At 36.6% G+C, this 27,155-nt stretch overlaps 4 protein-coding genes across 8 annotated transcripts; 3 read left to right on the forward strand and 1 right to left on the reverse strand.

Annotated features, from left to right (window-relative positions):
- Nucleotides 1-542: 542 nt before the first annotated feature.
- Nucleotides 543-5,677, reverse strand: LOC137735673 (protein REBELOTE). 2 transcript variants are annotated; one of them, XM_068475121.2, is made up of 13 exons: nucleotides 5,413-5,677; nucleotides 5,019-5,082; nucleotides 4,398-4,506; nucleotides 4,244-4,295; nucleotides 4,044-4,144; nucleotides 3,815-3,880; nucleotides 3,122-3,652; nucleotides 2,647-2,949; nucleotides 2,146-2,469; nucleotides 1,836-2,042; nucleotides 1,333-1,422; nucleotides 1,158-1,250; nucleotides 543-964 (listed from the first exon to the last, which is right to left on the reverse strand). In XM_068475121.2, the coding sequence occupies exons 1-13, from the start codon at nucleotides 5,522-5,524 to the stop codon at nucleotides 791-793; spliced, it is 2,226 nt and encodes a 741-aa protein (XP_068331222.2). In that variant the 5' UTR covers nucleotides 5,525-5,677; the 3' UTR covers nucleotides 543-790. The 2 variants fall into 2 exon arrangements, with proteins under 2 accessions (XP_068331222.2, XP_088552724.1); XM_088696598.1 differs by lacking the exon at nucleotides 3,815-3,880 and having other exon boundaries at nucleotides 5,413-5,657.
- A 5,584-nt stretch (nucleotides 5,678-11,261) lies between these two features.
- On the forward strand, nucleotides 11,262-15,074 carry LOC137735019 (protein IQ-DOMAIN 3). Of its 3 annotated transcripts, none has more exons than XM_068474374.2 (6): nucleotides 11,262-11,830; nucleotides 12,381-12,471; nucleotides 12,567-12,932; nucleotides 13,330-13,560; nucleotides 13,742-13,861; nucleotides 14,028-15,074. In XM_068474374.2, the coding sequence occupies exons 2-6, from the start codon at nucleotides 12,397-12,399 to the stop codon at nucleotides 14,724-14,726; spliced, it is 1,491 nt and encodes a 496-aa protein (XP_068330475.2). In that variant the 5' UTR covers nucleotides 11,262-11,830; nucleotides 12,381-12,396; the 3' UTR covers nucleotides 14,727-15,074. The 3 variants fall into 3 exon arrangements, with proteins under 3 accessions (XP_068330475.2, XP_068330473.2, XP_088552725.1); XM_068474372.2 differs by having other exon boundaries at nucleotides 11,340-11,830; nucleotides 12,564-12,932; XM_088696599.1 differs by lacking the exon at nucleotides 11,262-11,830 and adding an exon at nucleotides 12,122-12,276 and having other exon boundaries at nucleotides 12,564-12,932.
- Nucleotides 15,075-16,151: 1,077 nt separating this feature from the next.
- LOC137735452 (mitochondrial import inner membrane translocase subunit TIM14-1) lies at nucleotides 16,152-18,407 on the forward strand. The gene is made up of 3 exons (XM_068474875.2): nucleotides 16,152-16,347; nucleotides 17,377-17,555; nucleotides 18,011-18,407. Exons 1-3 carry the CDS (start codon nucleotides 16,216-16,218, stop codon nucleotides 18,165-18,167), a joined length of 468 nt encoding a protein of 155 aa, XP_068330976.2. The 5' UTR covers nucleotides 16,152-16,215; the 3' UTR covers nucleotides 18,168-18,407.
- Nucleotides 18,408-20,439: 2,032 nt separating this feature from the next.
- LOC137734702 (uncharacterized) lies at nucleotides 20,440-26,829 on the forward strand. 2 transcript variants are annotated; one of them, XM_068473963.2, is made up of 8 exons: nucleotides 20,440-22,182; nucleotides 23,481-23,898; nucleotides 24,256-24,400; nucleotides 24,519-24,634; nucleotides 24,748-24,826; nucleotides 25,539-25,772; nucleotides 26,323-26,655; nucleotides 26,692-26,829. In XM_068473963.2, exons 1-8 carry the CDS (start codon nucleotides 21,042-21,044, stop codon nucleotides 26,692-26,694), a joined length of 2,469 nt encoding a protein of 822 aa, XP_068330064.2. In that variant the 5' UTR covers nucleotides 20,440-21,041; the 3' UTR covers nucleotides 26,695-26,829. The 2 variants fall into 2 exon arrangements, with proteins under 2 accessions (XP_068330064.2, XP_088552726.1); XM_088696600.1 differs by having other exon boundaries at nucleotides 20,467-20,851; nucleotides 20,994-22,182; nucleotides 26,323-26,769.
- The last annotated feature ends 326 nt before the right edge of the window (nucleotides 26,830-27,155 follow it).

The following is a 27,155-nucleotide window of genomic DNA, read 5'->3' on the forward strand; positions in this document are numbered from 1 at the left end:
TAAACTTTTCTCTTGTTCCATAGCTTGATTGAAGGATCTGGCTCCAAGTTAATAATATAAAACAGACTTGACGCCCCTTAATAAAAACATTAAAATATAATGGCAGATAACGCGTTATGTGCGCCTAAATACACGTAAATACATGATTTATTATAATAATTTCATCATAATTACGGAAACACCCCAGATTAGTATTGGTATTCATGTCAACGGGCATCAATATTAATTAACGTTAAGTAGCTTGCATTACTAACTTGGCCTTTGCCAAAGGCAAATGGGCGCCGAATGCCGGCCCTCTTACCCTTTGTACTTTGCCTTTTCTAGAACGATAGGCTACAAGGCAACACAAATATTAATAAGAAAATATGAACCCTTAAAATATAGCAGACTAGAGTCAACCAGTAAACTTGGCCAGCAAGAAAACGAAAAAAAGAAAGTCAACCATGATCATGCCTCTAAGATTCCCTATATAATGCTCTTTTCTTGATTATTTTTCTAAGTCAACGGGGAAGGGGGATACGAACTTAAGACATCTTCCAGCATTCAGAAGAAAAACACCGTTTTCAAATCAATAGGAAAAAAAAATATAAGAAATGCTTTGTCATCAGTAATGGGAGTTCACCTCTGCATGTATGTTAAACAAAACTTTCCTTACAATATTACAAGCAACAGACTAGATGTCTTTGTTTATATAGAGAACACTGACCTAAGATGTCTGTTCTGCCAAAAGGATCAAAACGGGCTCGGCGAGTCTGATGAAGGTTCAGAAATTGGTCTTTTCAGAAACGATTTACGATTCAGACTTTTCTTTTCTCCTCATCTTTCCTTGTCTGCCACCGTTAATAGACGCATTGGCTTTTCTTTTCTCCGAATGTTTACCATTGGCACCTTGAGTTACCTTGTCATTTTGAGGCCGCTTTGTTTTCTTTTGTGTTTTCTTGTTGATTTTCTCTACTTCAGAGAACTGGATCAAGTACCATCACAAGAGTAGAAATTTAATGAGATTGCCAAAAAAAAGGTTGAATCCAACTACCTGTACACCGGAAATGTCATTGTGCAATAGCTAAACTACCTCCATAGTTAACATTCAAGGTGCCATACCCAGTCAATCGTTAAAAGGTATAAGAACACAAAAAATAAGGTTATGTATGCTGCACCTTTTCAAATAGAGCCAAATTTCTAGAAGCAGCCTTGTCGATGATGCTTTTATAATATTGTGCAAACGGAGTATTGCCACTGTGCTTTTCTAGCTGCATGTTGACCATTTAACATATAAAAAAACAAGTAATATTCATCGAAGTCCAAAAAATAACAGTCGTAATGGCTGCAGACCTGGAGAAATGATTCTACAGATTGTTGATCTTTTGGTGAAAAAGGCACCTCGTCTCTCTTCTTCCGCACAAATTCAATGTTTTGCTCCACCTGCAGTGCAAGCAACAGAACCTTTTTGTCACATGACCAATATTCCCAAATGCATTAACTTGATTGCCAGCCATGGAGGCCAAGGAAGCAGTTTATTAACAATGTTGGGGAGTTTGCAAAAGCCAACAAAGGAACCATTAATGTGTCACTGTCTTAGACATTCTTTGCCATATGATTTTTTACGATAGATGCCACAGACGTAAAATAATATAAGTACAGCCTGCATTTAAAGACAGCCTGCCCGAAATGTGGGACTCCACAGGTTTCCCGTGTTTATTGAGGTACAACCATCAAGCAAATTTCTACTCAAGAGGATAAAAGAGATCAATGTCTCTGAGTGTCCCTGAATCCGGAAAATAAATTCATTTTCAAGGAGATATGCAAGTAAAAGACTAAATCTTCTATGAGACTACCTGATCAATAAAGCGCTTCACTATACGCTTGAAACTCTCTATAGTAGTTATCTCGTGGAACTTCCTCAAGCGGACAAGGGGAATAGTCGCCAGATCAGGAAAAGAAATATGATAGCTCCACTGAGCAAAATGTGCTGAAAGCAGTTCGATAACAGATACAACACACTGTTCTTGAAAGTTCCTCGATTTTAACCAATTCTTTGGAAACTGCACAAAAAATATGGAATAACAATAATAAATCAAATCAGAGCAGATTGCATAACCCAATTCCAAACACACTTTTCTATCGGTAAAGTTACGAATTCCCAACCTTTACAGAACACATAATATTGGTGTCTTTTCCAGGTTTACCAACATCCTTGCCAATTTTATATTCCAAAATATCCACCACTAAAGAGGCAATAGGAATAAAAATTCCTGAGGAAGACGCGAGCTGATTTAACCATTGAATGCATTTGACTCTTAAAGGCAAATATCTAGGTCCAGAAAACAAGACAGCCACTCCGTTTATAATCTGAATTATCATAAAGAGCAACGGCTGAAGATCATGATCAGGTATGTTGGCTGATATAAACGTAACCCATAGATCAATGCAACTAGTGTATTGCCAACCGCATATCTTCTTGACAGCTTCCTGGCCATAGAAAATCAGGCAGAACTTCAGTAAATATCATTGGTGAATCCGAAATACCATAACTTCTTATAAACTACACTCCCACACGCACATAAACATATAACTTGAAAGAGGAAAAAGCTCAAGTTTCAGAATTTAATTAAACAAGCACCAATAGGATTGAGTTAGTGGCAACACCTTCTTCTTTGTCAGCAGACCCTGCTTCAGTATTTTAGAAAGTTGCTTGATGGACACGATTGCTTTACTAGATGCTTTTTGCAGATCCACAGAGCATAGCTCAACAAAGGAGTTCCTTAGAAAGTGTACGTGTTGAAATATAACAGGCTCCATAAATTGGCAATGACCAATAAATGATTTATATGTGTTAATAAAGCAGGTGTCAAAACAATCAGAGCGAAACACAGATGCCACATCGCGTATGATGAGAAAGGATAGAGACGATATAGTCCCTTTCCCTGTTGCCCACAGATGAACAGCAAGCTGCAGTTTCAATTCGAAGTGTTAAGCATGAGTTGCATGACCTATATAACAAGCACGACGATGTATAAAGCATCTCTATACAGAATGATTTGGTGCTTTATATGTGTGTGTGTGTGTGTGTGTGTGTGTGTGTATTAAGTTTGAACTATTTTTTTCATTCATTTAGATATACCTTGATAAGTCTGCGGAGCAACGAAGGGAAAGCAACAAAAATTATCATAGAAGCTCTGATCCGTGCTAAGGAGAAGGCCAATATCTCAGAATCATTAACCTCATTCAGTAGTAAAAGGGTACTCCTCAAATACGATTTTATCAGTGGCTTAAGAGTATTCCATTTTGAATTCTTGCTCAAGTCCAAACTCTTCTCTTTCTTGGGATTGGAGGTTGATATCCCCAGTAGCCCCCTAAATACATTATCAGCCTCATTAAGCATGACCATCAATATCTTGCAAAAGGCTTCACTGTTCTGAATTCCACGACAAGAATCAGCATTAAAGACACTGGTTGTTTTAGCTCCATAGTGGCATGCAGCACGGTACCCATTTAATAGACTAGTAAGCGCAGGCACACTTTGATGCTCTTTGACTAGTTGACACAATGAATCAATGGCAGAGCTGGTCAACAACTTGCTTCCGTGAGTGTTAACACCATCAACATTCTCTGGCTGCATATCATCCTCGCTCATCTCATCCTCATCAGCATACTGTAACATGCACATGCATAATCGGGAGAAAGAAGGGACATCAAACAGCCGACCCAGATTACAGACGGAAATTAGGTTTGCAATATAAAACTGCAGACAAATTGTACTGCTCCAAACAAAACTCAAAAACTGAAGCTAAATGCCACAATAGATATTACTTGCCTTTTTGTTTCTGAACTGTTCAGACCGCTTATTATAGTTTTCAAGAAAGTTAGAAAAATCTGGGTCCTGAAAATTTTCCAAGCAAACAGGATCATTAAAAAGAAAAAGAAACAACTGGATGGGAGGTGGAGGAAGATAGTCGGTAGGATGAGTAGAAAGGGGTGGTAACTGGTAAAAGAAACAATCTTCTTAAGAACATGTACTTTCAAGTAATAACCATGACCATTACCTTTTCCTTCAATTTGTCTAATTTTTTCATTTTCTTCACAAGTTCAAGTTGAATTTCCCTGTTCTGCACAGATAAATCACTACCACTACTGCCAAAATTTCCTGCATATAAAGGTCATAAAAATGTTAAGGGGAGAGGAGAAGAGAAGCAAAATTAATATCGGAATGATACAAAATAAACAGATGGAATTATGACCTCACCTTCTTGAGAATTCTCAGTTTCACTATGAGCTAGATGCAGATCACTTGAGTCCTAATCAAACATTGAAAGAAAATAAAAATTCAATCCAAAAATTCCCAGCAAAGTGACTGAAGTTAAGAAGAGTTCCTGGAAAAAAAAATGTAATTTCAATACCTCAGAAAGATACCCATCACTGTCTGAATCATCTCCAAACACATCATTCTCATCTTCGCTGAATATCGCATCAAGAGGAGTGTCTTCTATGTAGATTCCTTCAGTATTTCTGAAAACAATTTTTTGAAATTAGTGTGTCCGTAATGATGGTATGACACTATAATGCAGTTAAAGTAAACTACAAAATGAAAGTACATAGTGAAACTTAAAAACGCATTGGCTCCATTTGTGTCAATGGAAAACAGTTCAACACGAAAGTTTTCCGGATGCAAAATATCCTGAAGCTTATTTGACATGTTTGACATGTAAAACGTTTCATGGGAGACATTTCCTTAGTTTTTCTTCTTCTTCAGGAAATGCTATCTTAAGGGAAGAAAACTTCTCTGACACTTAGGTTAGAATGTTAGATTGAAGCCTTCATCAAAACATAAACCAATATCTGACATATATTATTCTTCTGGAAAACTTGGTCTCCAAAGCTCTATCCTCCATCAACGGAAAATACTAAATGGCGGAAATTTAAAACTAAAAAAAGAGTAAAAGATACAAGTACTATATAAATGTCATTCGAAAATTATATGTTCAAGATCACGAAATGCGAAAAAATGTCCTTCTTTGTACCTTGCGTTAGACAACTCCACTGCGTCCCTTTTCTGTTCTTTACCACTATCTTCTTTCCCACCTTCTGCAACAATTGAATTAACATTTTTCCCCAACAGAAATCAGAGAAGCATGAAACAATCTCCAAATAAAGCGAAAACACAAAATATAACTAAAACCCACAAAATTCAACAAAGCCAAAACTCCATGCATTCAAAAACCAAAGCTTTCACATTTACACACACCATATCCCACGTAAAAATACAGAAATTCTAAACAAAATGTAACAACAACCCATGTAAGACCACCCCAAAAGATGCAAGTTCTAATGCTTATTTATTTTCTACTCAACCGAAGTTTCAAACTTTCAATCCGAAAGCCCACATGGGTTTGCAGAGAGAGTGAGAGAGCATACTCTTGGAAGTTCTCCTTTTGTTGAACTTGGAATTCAACTTGCGGTTTTTTCTGAGAACGGACTGAAGATTCTTCTTCGAGAACTTCCTCGCCTTCTTCCCCAGCTTGCCCATGGCTGCTCACTTCTCTTCTGCAATGGACGAAGGAAGCTGCTTTGTATTATTTGCTTAGGCGCCTCAAGCCTCAAACAGTCACAGGGTACGAGCTTCCCTTCGTTTAACCTGATATCGGCTCCCCCCCTCAACCGCAAACGACAGAGCTGTGTTGGGCTGAAAGTCTGAGACCTGCCCGTTAAAAAGGTTTACACTTTGGACTCAGGCCTGCTTTAAACTCGCACAAGAAAATATGGGCCTAGCTTAAGATTGTTGCGCTTTGGGTGGCTTGACATATTATTTCATTTATTCTAAACTGTTATCGGCACTTCAAAAATCTTATTTTATACTTCTCACTGTATCTTTACTTCTAAATAAAGAAAGTCTGGAGTTAAAAACGATAATTTTTTAGTGTCAATAATAATTCCCTATTCTGAAATGTATTTTTAATCCACACCAGCATATTTGACAGTTTTTGGACATAAATAGTGGAAACATGGAAATGTGAAGCGAATTTTGAGTTTCAAAGAGTAGAGCGTTGACTTTTGAGTTTTAGGAGACAAAGTGGGATCGAAATCTAATTTTAGGGAGCATAGCTAAAAATAAACCTTAGAAATACTCTGATTTTAGTTTTCCTTTGTTTAAAAAACTCGAGTGTTGATTTTTTTTATTCTTGATTTTTCCTGTAGTAACACATGTGAAATAAAAAATAGGGTAAAGTACAAAAAACTACCTCAACTATTGGTGTCACGACACTTTCATACCTCATATTTTAAAATTGACAATGTCATACCTCATCTTTAGAATTTGGTCCAATATTATACCTTCTGTTACTTGATCGTTTACTTTTCAGTTAAATTCTGACACGGCTTGATTCGGGGTCCACTTTCTATTAAAAAATCATTAAAATATTATTAAAAACAAAAAAAAAATATTTAATATTTTTTAAATATTAAAAAGTTAAAAAAAAAATTAAAAAAAAAAAAGAAAACAACCCTCGGTTCGTCCCTCCCCCTCCCCCTTTCTTTCTAGGTTGCAGGGGTTTGGGGGGTGGGCGTGAACTGGGTTAGGTTGGATTTTTTTTTTTTTTTTTTTTTTTTTTTTTGTTCCTTCCTCCTCCTCCTTCTCCTTCTTCTTCCGCGTGGAGGTGGGGGGTTTTAAAAAAAAAAAAAAAATTTGTTTGGTTGAAGATTAAGAAGGAAAGAAGATGAAGATGGGGAGAGAGAAGGGGGGGAGGGACTAACAAGGGATTTCTTTTAATTTTTTTTTTTACTTTTTTTTATTATTTTAAAAAATATTAAATAATTTTTTTTTAGTTTTTAATAATTTTTTATTAATTTTTTAATAGAAAGTTGGTCCCGAATCAAGCCACGTCAGCATTTAACTAAAAAGTAAACGGCCAAATAACGGAAGGTATAACATTGGACCAAATTCTAAAGATGAGGTATGACATTGTCAATTTTAAAAGATGAGTTATGAAAGTATTGTGACACCAATAATTAAGGTAGTTTTTTGTACTTTACCTTAAAAAATAGTATGAGTTCTGTGTAAATTTTGTAATCGAATCTCTAAAACTTTCAGGAATTAAATCAACTACATGGCATATAGTGTCATCATAATTGTAAGGGCATATAGTGGTTAGTAAAAGACAATTTCGAGCTGTCTAAAATACCTCCCTCATAAATGGACTCCACAAAGCACTCCAAAAGTAATGATGAAAATTGTGGAGTGAAGTCTGATCTTCTCAATTAATTAATATAATTAATTAACCAACCCCATCGAGAGATTTTTTAGTGTAACCGGCATATGAAGTGGTACATCACATGTCATTATACAAATGATAGGATATGTGTGTTAAAAAATTAATAACTTAAAAAATAAAATTTCCTACCATTTACATAAAAACAAATAGTATATCATCCGTGTTCCTATCACAATGAAAAATTTCTCCATCAAGGCATCTCCCTTTTCTTCACTTATGGGGAGTTGATTTCTGGCAGCCGTTTGGGGATGTTGGCTAGCGGTGGTTGGGAGGTACTGTTCCGACGACGTCGGTGGTAGCAGGTGGTTAGGGGTCAAATGATGTTTTGAGTCTTGTCTTATTTTCTGTTTTTGGGCTTCAAATGATGTTTTGAGTCTTGTCTTATTTTCTGTTTTTGGGCTTCAAATGATGTTTTGGGTCTTGTCTTATTTTGCTTAGAGTTCATATATTTCGCTTTATGCTTATCATGTAATTGAATTTTTGTGTATATTTGATCTGTTGGTGTACTTCGTTGACTTTTGCCTTGAAATGCTATTTTCAGTTTACCCAAAAAGAATAAAAAAAAAAAAAGAAATTTTACAATGACAAGGAGCTGACTTGGATTATGGAATTAACCACTTTCCAACATATGAGTGAACAATAGATGTTTTTTTGTTTCAAATATTTAACTTGTTGTATATGCGTAGAAAATGCTACTTAAGTTAAGAATCAAACGTCTTGAGTTTGACTATTGTATATTATAAGAATCAAATTCACCAATTCAATAATTTACCAGTCATCGTTAGAATTTGATACTATATAATTGAACACAAACTCAATTTTTTGACCTTTATACAATTTGTACACCACGTCATTGCACTAAGAAATTAAAAAACTTGTGAGTTGATCAAGAATTTGACTAGGATATTTGACAAATGTGGCAGTTAGTTATCTACTTGAAAGCTCCAACATAGTTATCTACTTGAAAGCTCCAACTAAATCAATCAATTAAATTAAACTATCACAAAGTCATAAGTGATTAGCATGACTTCATGTCTAGCACTCGAACGGAGTGAAGATCACTCAACGTGCACTCCAAATTCAGACTTCCATAATTGACAAAGATAAAGATTAAACTCATTACTCAAACATGTTTTTCAACATTTATTCCCAACTTTTTAATACAAATTGATATTAAGAGAGACGGAGCGAAATTAACTACAAAATCTTGATGCGGCTGAAACAAAACACAAAATATTCATGCATGTCTAAATGCTTTTAGTTGCTTAAATACAAAATCTCAATACATAAATAAACGCTTTTAATCACACAAAAACAAAAACTCGAAACCTAGAATGGATCAAGAATCAATTTTTATAGGATAATGTTATTTACACACTTAGTTTTACCTCTCATATACTTTTGGTAATTTTTGCCCATTAATATTCATCAATTATTTTGATCCAACGACCGAAAATTAAAAGAAATGTGTGTGAAGTTAAAATATATGTGTAAATAACACTACCTTTTTTATATACAAGTTGGATACTAATCATGTGACCCACAAGGAGAAGAATATGTGAAGGCATTATATACAATTTCTACAGGCTGGCATTCCTTTTTCCTATGCTGGAAAAGAATTTGCATGGTATGAGTATGCCGTCACGCATCATTTAGTGTTATGAAACACTGTAACGTGCCATTTAGCGTCATTGAATTAAATACATGTAAATAAAAACTTACACACATCTTTATTATATTGACACAAAACGTTAGAGCATTCCCAATGGGGGCTTTATCCTCCATGAGGCTACTACATTTCTAGCCTTAGCGAGAAATTTCATCCCCAATAACCCGAAAAATGGGGCTAGATCCATTACTGGGGCTAGCAACTTCACTTCTTGGGTATCATAAAATTGGGCTACATCTAGCCCCAAAAAATAGTAGGACCCACAAAAAAGTAGCAACCCATGTGAGCAAAATTCTATCACTCTCCCTTCACTTGCAAATACACTTATACTATTCTTTTATTTTTTTAATTCTTTTTTCTTACTTATTTTTCTTGCAATTTGGCTAATTAATGATTGTTTTAAATTTCATAAGAAGTAAAGTTTCAAATTGATTTAATATTCATGGGTATTGATGAGTGAAATTTTCAAATAATTTTTTTTCAAAATTGTATGATACTAATTTACCAATTGATGCTGGATAAATTGTTGTGTTATACGTGAAAATCAAATTATTTCGGAAGGAAGTGAGAGTTTGTTTATTTCAATGGATGAGATTGAGATAAGGAAATCTAATACAACGATCGATTCATAAGTGATGAAATATAACTTTATCACAATTTGAATTTTTTAGGTTGAAGGGTTCATAAATTTTTTTTAAGATAACACGTCCAAAAATCAACTTAAGAAAAACTAACACAAAAAAAAAATCATCGCTTAATCAAATTGTTACATAAATAAATATAAATATCTACATATAGAATTCGAAAGATATAACCTCTCATTGGGAGAAATTCTTTTATAAAGCCTCAAAGATTCATCGAAACTCTAAAATATGCTATATTCACCACTTTTCTAGTCTCATATAGAGCCCCTCACTGGAGATTCTCTTATTACAACTGTATACTCGTATCATACAAGTTGTTCTATCTTTACAGAGCTACAACTTACAAGGCTGTAAATAATTTAATAAGGTTCACGTGCAAATGAGGCAATTGGCATGTGACACCATCATTGTTGCCACCAAATGATGCACTCATCTCTTAAAATTCTGTGCAGTGGTGGCCTGACCTCACCAAGTCACAAGTTGCAGGGACATTTTTTATAATAATTAGACTAATTAGTTGTTGGCATTTGCATATTTTATTGGCTAATGGGACCAACTCTTTGTACAAAAACTTTAACCTAAAACGGATATTGTAGGGCACAACTATTAGGGTTTTTCGGAGCACTGTATATGCAGCTAAAAACTGCACAAGGTTAAGTTTTGTTTTTATTTCTTTGTTTCTTGTTTTATGTATAAACTATCATACATATGTAAGTTTGAGAAAGTGACCTTCCTTTGTTATAAAAAGAAGTCATTAATGTTAATTACTTAGATTACTTAATCATTAAACCGATCTCGTAATTTTTTAGACAGGTCAATTTTCAGAGCTTGGACAATAAAAGAGTTAAGTATATTGAATTAGTTGAGAGTCGAGATTTATGGTTAAAGACAAAAACTGTATAGCCATGAGCAATTGTCGTTTAAAGTTTGGACGATAAAAAAGTTGGTGTCAGTCTATTTTCTCATTACCTTTACATAGCGGTAGAGGCAAAAATTGTTAATAGAGGAAGTAAATTGATGACAATGACTATTTTGTAGCTCCGCAACAACGTCTAAATATAGAAATGATCATCAGAACTCAAGAATCTGGAAGAAATGATTTGGATTTGGCAAGAGAATAAACTTGAAAATATTAAGTTTAATGTATTTGGAATAAGTAGAAGTAGTAATTTGAATTGGATTTAAAATGACTATATGCAAAGAATAATTTGAATCCATTTTCTTTCTTAATTTGTTTATTGTCCAAATCTTAGCATACATGGATTTGAATCTTTTAAATAAACAATTTTACGTTCTAATGTCAACCAGATTCCTAAATATGAAATCAATTAGCTTTTGAGTTCATTTGGAAGTATTTTTAAAATCAGTATAAGCGTTTTTTATGAGAGTGTTTTTGAAACCAATCATTAGTAAAAATACAAGTAAACATGGGTCAATCACTTAAAGTGTTTTTCGGAAGAAGCACCTATAATTGATGCTTATTGCAATAATTACTTCAAGTGCTTTTAGAATTTAAAAACACATTTATCTAAAATATTTTCAATCATTTTAAAAACACTTTCAAACGAGCTTTCATATTTTCCATAATCGAAGAAAATTTTAAACTTGACATGCAAGTTATACAAATCTTATACCAAATTGCTATCATTACCTCCCACTAACTTGCATATCAGCTCAAAAATTGTGATTAATTTGTATCCTTTTTTGGGTCGAATCGTATCGTTTGCTTGTAAAAAGAGCAACCCTTCATCTTGTATCTACGAAATTAACAAATACTCACAATTTAGTTAAATCTGTGAGGCATGCCGTGTTTGGAGGAAGCAGAGGAAGTCGCTGTGGTTCATGTTGCAGCAGATAAGAACGATGGTTGTATCCAGAAAAAATCCTCAAAAATTAACTGCTAAGGGGTACAGTTTGAAAGAGTAAAACAAGGGAAGAAGGGACAAAGACAGCGAGGTTGTTGTTTGTCGTCAATGTTGCTTTTTGTTTCTTACTAAAATAGAAACCCCAATATCTGTAGGCCCCTCCAAATTAACCCCTACTCCATTCCCTCCGCTCCTCTGCAACATGTTCTGTTTTTTCGAACGTTGAAGCTTTCCTCACCAAATTATCGGGTCCCCCCTCTCTCTCCTCCACCCTCTCTCTCACACTCCCAAATCATAAACTCCTTTGGGTACTTTCTGTTTTTTTTCTTTTTTCAGGGGAGAGGTAGTTCCCGAAATTCACAGAGATCTGGGAATTTTCGAGCAGAGGTACTGGAAGTGTGTCCTTTTTTTTTTTGGTTTTTGCCTGTGTTTTTCTCATGCATTTGTCCTAAAATTAACTTGTGGGCTCTGTCATTTTGTCACTCTCTCTCTCTAAGTTGCTGCTAGTAGGATTTTTTATCTGGGTTCTGTGGAATTTTTTGAAAATCTTGCAGTTTTGCAATCTGGGTTTTGGACCATTTATTGTTTGCATTAATGAATAACCGAAAGTTTGCACCTTTCTTTGTTGGGTTGGCAGCTATTTTGTTTATTATTGTCCGTTGTTTACCCTTTGTAATTAGGTTTAGGAAGTTATCAATTGTGTTGAGTGCGTGTTTAATTAGATCTCTGCATATTAAGACATAGATTTCCTACCAAAAAGTCAGAATCTTGAGGGTTGAATGTTGACTTTCAAGTTCCAACTTTCCTTGTCCACTGTTCCTTTGAATTTCTGGGTTATTTGAATTTAAGCATTTGAGAAATGTCATAACTTTTCGACCTTTTCGTGTTCATTGTATTGTGTGTGTCTAAAATTTCATAAATTTGTTGTTTTTGGCAGCATGCTTTGCTAGAAAATGGGGAGGAAAGGGAGTTGGTTTTCTGCATTGAAGAAAGCCCTCACCCCTGATCCAAAGGAAAGGAAAGACGAGGTTTGTTTAATTGGTTTACTTTGATCTTACATCGTGGTTGTATCGAAAATTAATACGAGTTTCTAAATGAAACGTTTGTACTTTCATGCCAGAAGACTCACAAGTCAAAGAAGAGATGGTTTGGGAAGCACAAGAATGAGGATGCGGTATCTTCCTGGGAAAAAACCGCATTTATTATCCCTGCCTCCGCCCCTACCGCCGCCCATGCCCCCGCCCCTCCTCCTCCCCCAACTCCGCCTCCCAAAGAAGATGTCAAATTAGCTGAGGCTGAGAATGCACAAAACAAACATGTTTACTCTGTGGCACTTGCTACCGCTGCGGCTGCAGAGGCAGCTGTGGCTGCTGCTCAGGCTGCCGCAGAGGTTGTTCGCCTTACAGCTGTGCCCATGCCCCGTTACCCTGGAAAGTCGATGCAGGAGGTTGCAGCTATCAAGATTCAGACTGCATTCCGAGGGCACATGGTATGTTTTATTTGGCTATATTGCTCTCTAGTCCTATTTGGTTTATGTACTTTTGGAAATAAGATGTTTGATTTGTGATAATATGTAAAAGTACTAGAGGATGGTGTGCCTAGTTGTATCGAATCAGTTGAACTTTCGCTTGGTTGTTCAACTTGAACATGACGAGGGATTTGGCATTCTATAGAATAAACCTCGAGTTAACTACTTACCTCTTGTGAGAAAGATCTGATTTTTTTGAATTAATGCCTGCATTGATCAAGGTCAGCTGCCATCTTATAAGGGGACGTTGAATTTAGTAAAGCAGTAAATATCGATCTATTATAATAACTCCAATGCATTTATTCTCCGGCCATGAGCTGTATGTGTTAAATGAGATTTTGTTGTATGTGATTTTCAGGCACGAAGGGCGTTACGAGCTTTGAGGGGGTTGGTGAGGTTGAAATCATTGCTACAAGGCCAATCTGTTAAACGGCAAGCAACTACAACGTTAAGATGCATGCAGACTCTTGCTCGTGTGCAGTCTGAGATTCGTGCAAGGAGGATTAGAATGTCCGAGGAGAATCAGGCTTTCCAGAGACAGCTCCAACAGAAACAAGAGAAAGAGCTTGAGAAAATAAAAAAAGATTCTGTAAGTTCCCCCAATATTTTATGTTTATATGAGTTGTCCATGAGCTCTCCTGTACAATCATGCCCGTTCAGGTTTTGCTTCCATCTTCTGTTCTTTGAGTTCATCAATTTGTTTCGGCCTCTAGTTTTATATTTATTTCAGGCGTCTTCAATTTTGTGATATGCTAAACTCGTCGTGATAGATGGGAGAAGATTGGGATGATAGCATTCAATCGAAGGAACAGGTCGAGACAAGGCTACAACTGAAACAAGAGGCTGCTATGAGACGAGAAAGGGCGTTGGCTTATTCATTCTCTCACCAGGTGGTGTACTTTTCCGTTTTGATTATTTTTACAGGATTACAGGAAGCCTATCGTTGGCGACTTTTGAATTCTGATTTTAGATTCTGCTGTGATGAATCTCCTTATTCTTTTTAATATATTGAATTAACCATCTACCTGAAACTGACCCAATAAATCTCTTTGACAGAAGATGAACTCTTCGAAATCTGCACACCCGACCTTTATGGATCCCAGCAATCCCCACTGGGGTTGGAGTTGGTTAGAGAGATGGGTGGCTGCAAGGCCGTGGGAGAGCCGAAGTACAGCAGACTTCAATGACCGGGCCTCCATGAGGAGTGCAGCAAGCCGTGCCTCCATGCCAGTGGGGGAAATCACCAAAGCTTATGCTCTTCGTGATAAGCCTTCTCCTAGGACCCCTACTGCCCTAAGATCAAGCAGGCCTGCCAGTCGCCAATCCCCTACAACTTCTTTCTCCAGGGCACCATCATCAGCATCAGTAACCGGGAGAACCCCAAGAGGATATGGCTGGGGTGGAGATGAGGACTCCAGGAGCACACTCAGCATCCAGTCAGAGCGCTTCAATAGGAGGCATAGCATCGCAGGATCCTCTGTCAGAGATGATGAGAGCCTTGCAAGCTCGCCTTCAGTTCCAAGTTACATGACACCCACGAAATCAACAAAGGCCAGGTCGAGGTTGGCAACCCCAAGCTCAAACCAGTCAGAGAAGAACGGGACACCATCAGAGAAGGGATCAGTGACCTCTGCAAAGAAGCGGCTGTCATTCTCTGCATCCCCAGCTGGACCAAGGAGGCACTCCGGTCCTCCTAGGGTTGATTCTAGCTCCATTAAAAGCCCTCCAGTGCACGAGAGGAAAGGCAGCAGGTAGCTAGTGATCAGTCTAGTGTGAGAGAGTGCATGTAAAATAAAAGCAAGCTTAAGCATGTAACTTAGGTAGATGTCGTTGAGGTGAAGAAGATTGAATAAAAGATTGGCCAGGGCTTTGTTAGCGGGTGGAGGAGGAAGAGAAGAGAGGAAAAATCAACCGGTTTGTGATTTTCGTGTCTGTTTCAGTTGTCTTCACGATTAATGTCAACATTTTTTTCTTCTTCTCAAAAACCTTTGTGTTGTTGTGTTTCGGGATCGTCATTTATAATGTTGTAGCATAGGAGGATTGGTTTGTAGGGTTGAATGTTGGTTCATGGTAGCAGAAATATGGTTTCTTTTGTTGTGTGCAGATTGCTGTCGTTTTTTGATATCTTTTGACTCATCACTTGCTTGAGTTTTCAGTGGTATAGATAGTGTTGTTTTTGCCCTTTTTTTTTTGTTACGCCTCTAAGATTCATCAACACAACCATGAATCTCGTGGGTTTGGAGCTTTTACCTCCTCAAGGCTTCTTTTTCGGAGAAAAACTTCGGTGGGAACTACCATGCTAAGACTTCTTTTTCGGAAAAAAAACTTCAATGGAAATTGTCGTGTAGCATGGCTGGTTTGAAGTACACATTTTAGAACCAACGACGGTGAATGCCCCATCCAGTTGAACCCTCAACCTTTTTCATTGGAGAGAGGTGGGTTTCCAAAATTCAGTTATTTTCCAAGCAAGGAATTTATTCCCCTTTTATTTATTTATTTTTTTTGTGGAAGCATGTTTGTTAAAAAACGCATTCAACACTTCCACAATCATTCTAGCACTTTTTGCTAATCGAATCCTAAACTTGCATTTTTCCATATGGAGCGCTCTACTATAGTGACGGAAAATAATTACGTTATGCATTCTGATGTAGGTTCGATTCTCACCGCTTTCTCTCCCCTCAAACAATTAACAATCCCATTAACGTAAAAAAAAATCCTCAACTTATTTTTACCAATGGAAAGCATTACTAATATGTGATTTTGATACCCCATTAAGGAGTTATGTTTTGATGACCAAGAGAATATTTCTGTCCATTCAAAATTTTATACCTTGAAATGTAGTGTGTGGGTAATTATTTCAAAGTTGTGTGTTTGTTGAAAACTTATTTTGAAGTCATCTGTGTAATTATTATAAACATGTTTGGGGCTTTTCAAGTAAAAATGTTTTATAATAGTCAAAAGTGCTTCTAATTAAAAACTTTTATTTATTTATTTATTTTTTTCCAAAAAAATTCAGCATATTTATAAGCAAAAAACGTAGGTGCTTTTGAGCAAAATACTTCTTACAAAAGCAGTCAAAACAAACTTGTTAGGTGCAAAATGGGCCTAGTCCGTAGCCTATAGACGCACACTTTCCAGAATTTGTCCGGTGCGTTTAAATGGCGGCTACACGTCGCTATATGATAGGCACCCAAAAATTAATGGACGAATTAGAATTTGGGAATTAGGGTTTAGGGGTTAAAACATGCTGGGCAGAGCACACAGCTTCTTCTTCCCCAACTCACAACAACCCAAAGCCACAACCAGCTTCGAGAAGCCTCTGAATGAAAGACAAGCCCCAAATTCTCAGCTCAGTCACGACACATTCAACGATATGGTGAGCAAAATCTCGTCTTCCCCGCTGGCTCTTTTGTTTTTTCACTCTCCATTTATATTCCCAAGTTCAAAATTTAATGTGATATTGGTACTAGGGTTCGTAAAGTTTTAATTTTTGTAGAAATTTTGAATCGTGGTTGTTTGCATTGAATTTGGATTTGCTGAAAAATTATGGGTGTGCATTGATAGATTGGTACAACAGGATTTCTACTAAATTTGACTCGTCCTATTGGCTTCCTGCTGTATGTACATGTACATACATACATCTGTACATACATAAATGTAGATATATATTTCTATTGGGAAGGTGTAGAACAAAAGAATTGTAACGGCCACATGGAGAAAACTGGATCATGGGTTAATCTTAGGAGTAAAATGGTTAAACAACTTCTTCGGGTTTGCTAATCCAATTATTTTATCTAATCTTAATAAAATGTCCACATTTTTATATGCATCCTTCCTGTTTTCTGGTCTGATTTGTTAGAAACCTGTGCACATTCCGCGGATGTTCAAATTTGGCTTTAAGATGGCGGGACTGTTCTGTCACATGATTCCATGCCCTATATGCATTTGAATCGAAGTATCTGTCTCACATGCATATATTGTTTAAAACTATTGTTATCCACATTTAGAGGTCAGGACTGTGTAGTTAGTACCTTCATTTGGTTGTCCAAGTGAGATTTTGCGGTCTAATATTTGGCTCCATGTGTGACTGTTAGATGACGGTGTCTTTCTGCATTGAACTATGTAAATGTTAAATGTTATTCCAAAAACTAGTGGGAGTGGTGTGTGACTGTTAGATGATGGTGTCTTTCTGCATTGAACTATGTAAATGTTATTCCAAAAACTAGTGGGAGTGCACCTTTGTTATGACATGGGGCAAATGGCCATTGGAATAATTGGAGGGGAACGAAGTCGGAAGGAGTTTTATCAGACTAAAAATGCCATTTACATTTAGTTCAGAAAGATCGGAGAGTTAAAATGACAAATTACATTCTGTAGAATTAACGAAATTTTAGACGTACTTCAGGCTACACCATTGTTGGCTGGTCTTGCAGTAGCTGCTACTGCCCTTGCTGGTAGATATGGTATCCAGGCTTGGCATGCGTTCAAGACACGACCACCAAAAGCTAGAATGCGGAAATTTTATGAAGGTGGCTTCCAGCCGACAATGACAAAGAGGGAAGCAGCTCTTATTCTTGGTATCAGGTAAGCAGGATTTTGTAATGTAGAATGTAGGATCTTTTCCTAGCTTATCCATTGCTGTTTATTTATCCATGGTCAAGGAAACTAAAGGGAATATTCTGTTCCTTGTATATAAATTATGAAATTGAATTGTCTACTGTCAAATTATAAGGAAACAACATTTTTTTGGAGAATTAAATAGTAGGTGCTTTTCTGTTTCATCATTTGGTAAGTCTTCATCTCAACCAAAATAAAAACAGAGAATTGATTATTTTCTCGAGTCAAATACCTTGTACTTGACTTGTCTTAGAAGAGATATAGTTATCTGAACCAAGTCAAACTCTAAAAAGAATGAAGATAGGAAAGGTTGGAGAGTTATACTTGACGCTTTAATGTTGAAGCCGTGCTCGTGTTGTATTCTCCTGTTTTTTTTTATTGTTTTTTAAGCAAAATTGATTTTCGTTTGGATGGTTTGACAGGGAAAGTGCAGCTGCAGACAAGGTCAAGGAAGCACATAGAAAGGTCATGGTCGCGAACCATCCTGATGCAGGTGGCAGTCATTACCTTGCTTCCAAAATCAATGAAGCCAAAGATGTGATGCTCGGGAAGACAAAGGGCAGCGGATCAGCATTTTGACGCCATTTCGACGCCTTTGAAAATGCCTCGACTTCAAGTAGTGTGCTAATCAGTAAAATGCCCCCCTTCGCCTCCTCTCTCTAAGGTATTTTTGCTGGAATGTACGATCTTGAGAAAAATGGGAATTCCATTGCATCTGTCTGTGTAGGTTCAAATTTTGTTCAAATTGATTGTATTCGAGTTTGTGATATTGAATGCCATAAAAAGAGGGCAAAGGAAAGGCCTTTCAGATGCTTTTAACATACTTTTTGCAGATGAAATGCAATTTGAAACGAAAGGTGATTTCCGCACACTATTTTTCTCCTGTGTAGAAAGAGAAAAGGGGTGTGCAGTGATCTTTGAAATTTATGGATGCAAAGATAGAGCACTCTGGTTTTGAACAATACTCCTATATTTACACATTCGCTCTCCCTAACATAAACGAAACAAAAATATTGTCCTAATCTAATCAGATATGGCTACAACCAAAGGGTCGTTTGGTAGACCTGGGTTTAGTTAAGCCGGTTAAAGTAGTGTGCTCCACCCTTTATGCCTAAGTGTAAAACCTGCTCTCTGTAGTTTAGATGAATATAATGTAATTATTGTATCGTTTGTTGAAAAACACAAAAAGAGTATTCTACTAAAAAGTATATATAATACATAAATCGGGTATTAAAAACACATAAGGAATTTGCATATATGTCAAACCGTGATTAATTTGTAAGAAGGAGCTGGTTTGAAAAATAAGATTATTACAAAAAAATAAAAATAAAGATTAGAACATGCATACAACAATCCTAATACATTACATGGCAGGTGGCCGTTAGCTACTATAGTGGTCATTGTGCCTTGTGATCAAAGGAGGCAATACCAATAATTAGAGCACACAAAGCAATTGCTTAGAGCATTATATATAAAAATGCTAAGGAACTCTCTGAAAGTGAATTTGTTTTATAGAATTTCTGTTACCTCACATTTTAATGTTAATTTCTATGCTAATATTATAAAACATTGTGCAAAAAACGTGACAGAGAGTTTCAATTTTAAGAGAATCTCCTCAGCATTTGTCTGTATATATATCCAGTAAGATGTTTGGATAAGTGACAATCACTCAAAAGTTTTATATGTGAAATGTCCACAGATGTGGCTTTAGAAGTGGTTCTTCATGTACAAACAAATAATGGGGTCATATGCTACACATTCTATTATTTGTTCATATACCTTTGTCAAGACATCACCTTTGGAATATTTGGAGACTACATTTTGATAGATTATACTGTACATCTCTCTTAATAATAGTGGTACAATGTAGATTATACCGTACATCTCTATTTGAAAGGTGGTACAATGTAGTCTATCAAAACGCGGTAAATATTCTTACTAGATAGCATGAAAAGTGTAAAAATAATGATTGAGTCAAACCTTCCAAGTTGTCTAAACTACTTATTAATATATCTCTTTTTATTAATTAAAAGAAGGTGAAAAACTATTTAATCTTCTATCACGGAAAAAAATGATGGGGAATAATGTAACTTTACAAAACCAAATTTTGCTGTTTTTATTGAAGCCTCGCGTACATGTGGTTTTAGTATATATCCAATATTATAAAAGATAAAAAACGAAAACCTTTATTCCCACTCCCACTCCCACCTTGTCTTTGTAACTCTCTCCTTTCCATTTAAAAAACAAATTAAAAATATTCGCACACATAAAATGTGTAGACATGTACTAGATTATTTATATGTTTTCACTTAATAACATGAATTAATAATAATACGTATATTTCTTACTTTTAAGTCTCAGTGACTTATATCAAATGAGCAGACAAAAATTGTGTTATTATTGGTTTGTACAGTTGATGAATGGCGAGAAATCAAGTGTCATTTTTTTATTTTATAATTTATTTATATTTTCAGATTTATGAAAAATTTTGTCGAGCTTTTGATCGACCAATTATCTACCCCCTAAACTACCACAAACCACGAGATTCTAATTCAAAATCATAACAATGTTTTTGGTTGTTTATTACAATTTAGATATATAAATGGATAAAAATTTGGTTGGTTTTTTGAGGATTTTAAAAATTGTGAATTACCTTTCTCAAAAAAAAGAAAAAAGAAAAAAACTAATTGTGAATTACAACAAAAACTAAGTGGCAAAACCAGAAGAACCCACGAGCTCAATGCAGTCCTGACGTCACCTTTTATCCATTCAGCATTCATTATCCGATAAATAAGATTACTACAAAAACCAAATAAATAATTAAATAAACAAAAAAATAAATTCAAAATATAAGAATAAAAAATTGCAAAAATAGATAGGCCTGGTCTTTGGCTCCCTCTTGTTCTTCACTTCTTGTTTGTTTTTGTTCATCTTCTTCTTCCTGCTCCTCCATCCGCACCCAATTCCTCTCGCTCCCAAATGAAACGCAGATTCTGTCCAAGCCCATCAAAATCTGCAGTCTTTATCTGAATCTGGGCACCCCTTTTTCTGTTTTGGGCACTTGCTTACCGTTTCATATGGCTTTCAATCCGTTTCTGCCATGCAGAAGTTGGCTCTCTCAACTCTGAAAGGTCGACAGAAGCGAAAAGTGGAGGGATTTGAAGCTGATTGGAGAAAAATGGAACAACCCATAATGCGCGCGTAGGGTTTCGGCGTTTCGGATTCCACGGTCGGTGCACTGCTTCGTATTCGGATCTCATCCGGTTGGTCCACAGTTCTGTGTGGTGTAGTTCTTTTACTCTATGCTGTTTTATTGAAGAATTTAATCGGTGTTTGCTAAATTTGGAAGAAAATTTGTGTTTTTTTTTGTATGCTTGTGTATGTAACGGTGGTTGTGGATTGAAGTTTGGTGGTTACATAAATCGGACTGTGAATTTTGAAGTGGTGTTAGTAATGGTGTCTGCGAACGACCCGATCGAATCGTTTTTCAATTCGATTCAGCTGGTTAAGGAAGCGCTTTCGCCGCTCGAATTGGGCGTTCGAAAAGCGGCCAAGGACTTTGAGTGTTGCTGGGCAGGCCATAAGAATAAGGTAAATGCTGCTGAATTTGTTACCCAATTCAGTGGTGGTGATAACAATGGTAAAGTTAAGATCTTTGGGGGAAAGAAGAAAGCTGGTGACTGTGTGATGGTTGGCGAGGAGAGAAAGAAGGGAATGTTGGTTAAGGTTCCAATAAAGGCGTTATTTGGGAAGTTTTCGCCAAATTCGGGGAATGGAAATCGACCTGAGTTGTCGAATAGTGAGTTGAGAGAGAAGGATTGTGATAAGGAGGATGGGTCTTGTGCGAATTGCATGCAGTTTGCTGTCACTTGGTCTGTGTTAGTTAATAGTTTTGTTCAGGCATTTCCTGGTCCCTTCAAATTGGGTAAGAAGCGGGTCCAGAAAATGAGCGATGACGACAAAGCGTGTTCTTGTAAAAAGCCAAAGGTTTTAGGTAACTTGAAACAGAGGGAGTCTAAGGAACAAAATGTTAAAATGATTCAGAATGAAGCCGTGTCACATGAAGAAGGAAAACATGTATCACTAGAATGCCTTATTGGTTTTGTTTTTGATCAACTTACTCAGAATCTTCAGAGGTTTGATCAGGGTGTTCAAGAGAGTGATTGTAAACCTTGTGATACTTCCAGTGAGCCGTCCTCTTCCTCTCAGAATGACCATTTCAGGGTGATCGCGGGTTTGTTTGAAGGTCGAAAAGCAGATGTAAATGGGTTTTTGGGAAACTTGACGTTTGCTAGAGTGGGAGGAGTGCCATCAGGCGTTGTTGGAGTATCGTCTTCAGTTGATGAAGAGGGTGATGAGGATGTTACTGCAAATAACCCGGCAGAATCAGCTGGCAATTCACCACAGAAGCTTGCTAGCGATATACTTAATATTCCCCTATCAAATGTAGAGCGTTTGAGATCCACGCTATCCACCGTTTCATTCACCGAACTAATTGAACTTGTACCTCAGCTGGGGAGAACTTCTAAAGACTATCCTGACAAGAAGAAGCTATTCTCTGTCCAAGATTTCTTTAGATACACAGAGTCTGAAGGTATGATGTCTGTGGTAACTTTGGCACTTGCTACTAATTGTGGAAATGCATGTTGTTTCGCCTAGAAATTGATGCTTGTTTTCGTAAAAGAAAAAAAATTTCAAAAAGGAAATTTATTCATGCTGATTTTTACTCTTTCTATGAATTGAATTTGTAATATCAAAGCTATACGATGACGTTAACTTTTTCATTTCCATGTCTGTCCTTATTGTCAAAGGAGCCTTTATTTTGTCCACTGCCTTTATGTACCTGATGCTTCTGTGATGACTGGATCAGCTTAGCTTACCTTTGGATAGGATTATCAGTAAACAAAGAAAGATATTGCCCTGTTGTTTATTGTTGAATTCTCGTAATATATACTCATACTGACTTAAATACTACATACACAAATACATGCATAAATAATCTCTTAGTGAGGCCGTTTCTTACTGAATCCTGTCTAAGAATTTATTCATTTTCCACTCATAGTATGTACGCGTACACGTGTTTCTATATTGGTGTGTGAAAAATTTAGCTATAAGATACTTTAACCATGGTTTCTTTAGTGAAACACGTGTTTTAAAGTTACAAGTTGATTGATTCAAGATGTTCCTGGATTGCAAATACCATCCTTAATCAGCATGCCTGTTCTGCAATTGTTGATGTTCCCTTTCTCATAGCTTTAAAAAAAAAAAAAAAACTACTCTTTACTGGCTTACCATGTTATAATTAGTGGAGGATACTAGTAAGTTTAAGATAATTTGTTTGATGATTATCTTGTCAATGCATGCTAGTCATAAAAGAAAAAAAAGGTAGTAAGAGACCAACCTAATACAAATCTAAGAGAAATCATCTTATTTTCAACTTTGTCAAATTCATATGAGCTTTGCATTGGACAAAATAAATTAGCACATTACATGAACTCCATAATGAAGGCCCGCATAACTTGTCCATCCAATATCTTACTTAGGAATAATTGTAAGGGCATCAACTATCCTCAAAAGTACGTAGAGCATTGATGGACCGAGATATAGCAGTATGATAATTAAGGATGTGTTAATATTTGTCTGAATTTTTGAGAATGCCAACAAAATGCTTGCACTTTTCAAGTGATACAAAGCATTGTTTTGGCATCCATAAACTTTCCATTGATACCTTTGAGTGGGAGAGCTAAAGTAATTGTCACCCATCTTTACCTAATTGCTATATTTGATAGAGTGATGAAGCTCTTAAATAGTTTGTTTGTTTGGCCTCATCAAATATGTCCTCTTTCTTGTAAGTTATTTCATTAACAGATTTTACACCATGAACGTGTCTAGGAAGGAGATTCTTTGAAGAACTGGATAGAGATAGTGATGGGCAAGTCACTCTCGAAGATCTCGAAATTGCAATAAGAAAGAGAAAATTGCCACGGAGATATGCTCGTGAGTTTATGCGCCGTACTAGACGTCACATATTTTCAAAATCATTTGGTTGGAAGCAGTTTTTATCCTTGATGGAACAGAAGGAACCAACCATTCTACGAGCATATACTTCTTTATGCCTGAGCAAGTCTGGAACACTGCAGAAAAGCGAGGTGTTGGCCTCACTTAAAAATGCAGGACTTCCAGCTAATGAAGACAACGCTGTTGCTATGATGCGGTTTCTCAATGGTGATACAGAAGGTTCTATATCTTATGGACATTTCAGGAATTTTATGCTCTTACTCCCTTCTGATCGACTTCAAGATGATCCTCGGTAAGATGGATTTTTCATTCAGTTAGTTTCCCTTTTTAAGTTCAGGTGATGTCAGACTGGTTTTTCTGTTGAAACCTTCCATGGTTGGTTCCTGGATATAGTGTTGTTATAGCATGGAGTTTGATTCAAGTATTGATTATTTGTTTTGTTTCATTCTGGGTCTGAAATGGTAACTGTTCCATTCTTGGTAATTGATACATTTATGCGGAGAATGAATTTTCAATGAATTAGTAAAGCAGAGTAAATTGAAATTCAGAAATAATATCCATGTATATTTAAGAAATTCCCAGTTGGCTAGTGTTCACAAGTTAGTAGGATACTCCTAGCTGACAGTAATTTCTTTCAAAATACATACAGGAGTATCTGGTTTGAAGCTGCAACCGTTGTTGCTGTTGCACCACCAGTGGAAATACCTGCTGGAAGCGTACTACGGTCTGCATTAGCAGGGGGGCTTGCTTGTGCTCTATCTACTTCTTTAATGCACCCAGTTGATACTATTAAGGCAAATTTTTTGTACTAGGAACTTGTACTCATGTACTCGGAGTTAAAAATTTCTGTAATCGGTGATGCTTCTCTTTAGTCTTCTATCCTAAAATGCATCATTTTTTTACATTTGGCAGACTCGAGTACAAGCATCAACATTAACGTTCCCTGAAATTATTTCCAAGCTTCCACAGCTTGGAGTGCGGGGATTATACAGGGGCTCAATTCCTGCAATTCTTGGACAGTTTTCAAGGTTTTTTTTCTGCCCCCTTCCCAACCATAATATTATAAAGATGAATTAGCTATTTTAGCTAAATTTTGTGTAATTCTCTACCTTCTGGCTGATTTGTTATTGTCACATTACAGTCATGGCTTGCGAACTGGGATTTTTGAGGCAAGTAAACTTGTGTTGATAAATGTTTCTCCAACACTCCCGGATATACAGGTACTGATTGGTATTTTACTATATGTTTTGTTGTTTTTCCTCTCTCGTTGGGGACTAGCATCATACTTCCATTATGCCTCTGAAAATCAAAATACATTGATATCTATTTAAGCAAATGCAGGCTCATTTTGTCTGTTCATTCTTTTCATTCGTTCTAAAGATATTAAATTATAGTTTATTTCTACCTCTCCACAATTCTCAAGAAGACTTCATCTACTTAAAATTACTGCTTTTCCATCTTAAGTAAGTACTAAGAAGTAAGAACAGCTTCTTAAAGAAGTAATTAACCATCCTACTTTGTAGTCTGAAAAAAAAGGTTAAGTGTCATGTCTTTTACTTTTTTTCTTCGTCGTATGATTACAACTATATCAGATAGCATGGTGTTTGCTACCCAAAGTAAAAAAGTAATAAGTATGGCTCTGTTAGAGCAACTTCAACTGGTAGTTTCCCTATCCTTATGCAAACATTAGTACCCTTTGAAAATGGTTCTCGTGCTGTTGCTGGCTTGCTCCCCCCTCCCTCCCCTTCATTCTCCCTTTCGAGCATGTGCTATGCCCAATCAAAACAACTGAATTTAAAGTCTGTTGTAGTTCTAAGAAGGGAAATATGAATTTGACATGGGTGGCAACGGGTCTGTCTGATGCATCTGCCACTCTTTTTTATTAATTCTGTTTTGAAACAGTGTAAAATTTATGTTTTGGCATCTTAATAGGTTCAATCTATAGCATCATTCTGTAGCACATTTTTGGGAACAGCAGTGCGAATTCCTTGTGAGGTGTTAAAGCAGCGGTGTCAGGCTGGCCTTTTTGACAGTGTCGGGGAGGCTCTTGTGGGCACTTGGAACCAAGATGGTCTTAAGGGTTTCTTTCGTGGGACTGGTGCCACTCTTTGCCGTGAAGTTCCGTTTTATGTCGCTGGCATGGGGCTGTATGCTGAATCCAAAAAGGTAAGTATTTTCATATGCAACCTTCCTTTCTAGGCACAAAATTTATCTTCCTCTCTTATTTACCTTTTGAACGTGCAACTCTAAGATCAGGGTTCTTTAACCTAAACATGAAGCCTGCTGCTCAAATTGCCTAAGTTGCATCCCTAAGATACGAACTAAAAAAGTTACAATTTTCATTTTGGGAGAAGGCAAAGTTTGGCTACAATATGTTCATCTTTTTTATAGAACTACCTAGCAAAACTGGAAAAGGAAGATTTTGAAATTTAATATGACTCGACACAACTCATGCCCAAATACAAGTTACCATGGCATTTTGTGGCGATGATGATAGCTAACGGCTGTGCGTTAATGCCATGCGTTCTGGGATTTGGCTTTCGTCTTCTAAAGTGTTGTTCCACTGCTAAATCCTGTTCTTCATATCAACAATTAATTATTTATTTTTAACATGCTTATCTTGTTTTGAGTGTAATTAATATGTATATATATAACGGTAATTAGTGTGATAATAATTTTGATATGTTTTCATTAGTTGACTGTTTTTCTGTTTTAGGCTGCCCAGCAATTTTTAGGGCGGGATCTGGAACCTTGGGAAACAATTGCAGTTGGGGCATTATCTGGCGGGTTAGCAGCCGTTGTCACCACACCGTTTGATGTGATGAAAACAAGAATGATGACCGCTCCACCGGGTCGACCTGTGTCAATGTCAATAGTGGCCTTCTCTATACTACGGCACGAGGGACCGCTTGGCTTATTCAAAGGAGCGCTACCCAGGTTTTTTTGGATTGCTCCGTTGGGTGCCATGAACTTTGCAGGCTATGAGCTTGCTAGGAAGGCCATGGACAAAAATGAGGAGCTAAACAGCGAGCAGCTCCAACAAAAGAAGGTGGCCGGTGGCGGATAAGTTCGTTTTTCTTTGAAGTAATGAGATTACTATCAACCGCACCATCTCCCAGTTGTTTTGAAATTAAAGCAATTATATACTGCCGGAAATTTTCGACTTTTTTTTTTCCACATTTACCGGCAGCATTTGCTTGAAATTTCCATCCGACCTTTTTGCTTCGTGGGTCAGAAATTGTACTTGCCCAGTTCCATAGGTTATGTTTTGAACTTTTTTGGTCTTCCGGCGATGACAGTGGAAATACCGTCGACGTTATTTTGTACTTAATGAATTATACACAGTTTTGTACGCTCTGTGCAGCTTGTACCGTCATTCTCTCTCCGTTTTACATTTAACCAGAATGTCTAAATGTACATCCCATTTTCCATAAATGATGGTTTTCTTTTATCGCTCTCTGTTTCCTTTTGTACGGACTAGTATATGCTCATGACGAGTGTGTTCGAAAATTCAAGATTACATCAGTGTGTGATATACATTGCAGATTG

This window comes from Pyrus communis, chromosome 7 (genome assembly GCF_041283825.1).
Source record: "Pyrus communis isolate YQ-2024b chromosome 7, ASM4128382v1, whole genome shotgun sequence".
Taxonomy (NCBI): domain Eukaryota; kingdom Viridiplantae; phylum Streptophyta; class Magnoliopsida; order Rosales; family Rosaceae; genus Pyrus; species Pyrus communis.

Bases quoted from the DNA above. Each gene is read 5' to 3' on its own strand.
- LOC137735673 (XM_068475121.2), bottom strand. From the start codon at position 5,524: ATGGGCAAGCTGGGGAAGAAGGCGAGGAAGTTCTCGAAGAAGAATCTT. The intron at 3,653-3,814 runs GCAAGTAATATC...TGCATGTTACAG, and splicing joins AACAGTTCAGAAACAAAAAG to TATGCTGATGAGGATGAGAT. The intron at 965-1,157 runs GTGCAGCATACA...TACTTGATCCAG, and splicing joins ATTTGGCTCTATTTGAAAAG to TTCTCTGAAGTAGAGAAAAT.
- LOC137735019 (XM_068474372.2), top strand. From the start codon at position 12,397: ATGGGGAGGAAAGGGAGTTGGTTTTCTGCATTGAAGAAAGCCCTCACC. The intron at 12,472-12,563 runs GTTTGTTTAATT...CTTTCATGCCAG, and splicing joins CAAAGGAAAGGAAAGACGAG to AAGACTCACAAGTCAAAGAA. The intron at 13,862-14,027 runs GTGGTGTACTTT...TCTCTTTGACAG, and splicing joins CTTATTCATTCTCTCACCAG to AAGATGAACTCTTCGAAATC.
- LOC137735452 (XM_068474875.2), top strand. From the start codon at position 16,216: ATGCTGGGCAGAGCACACAGCTTCTTCTTCCCCAACTCACAACAACCC. The intron at 16,348-17,376 runs GTGAGCAAAATC...GACGTACTTCAG, and splicing joins ACGACACATTCAACGATATG to GCTACACCATTGTTGGCTGG. The intron at 17,556-18,010 runs GTAAGCAGGATT...ATGGTTTGACAG, and splicing joins GCTCTTATTCTTGGTATCAG to GGAAAGTGCAGCTGCAGACA.
- LOC137734702 (XM_088696600.1), top strand. From the start codon at position 21,042: ATGGTGTCTGCGAACGACCCGATCGAATCGTTTTTCAATTCGATTCAG. The intron at 24,401-24,518 runs GCAAATTTTTTG...TACATTTGGCAG, and splicing joins ACCCAGTTGATACTATTAAG to ACTCGAGTACAAGCATCAAC. The intron at 24,635-24,747 runs GTTTTTTTTCTG...GTCACATTACAG, and splicing joins ATTCTTGGACAGTTTTCAAG to TCATGGCTTGCGAACTGGGA.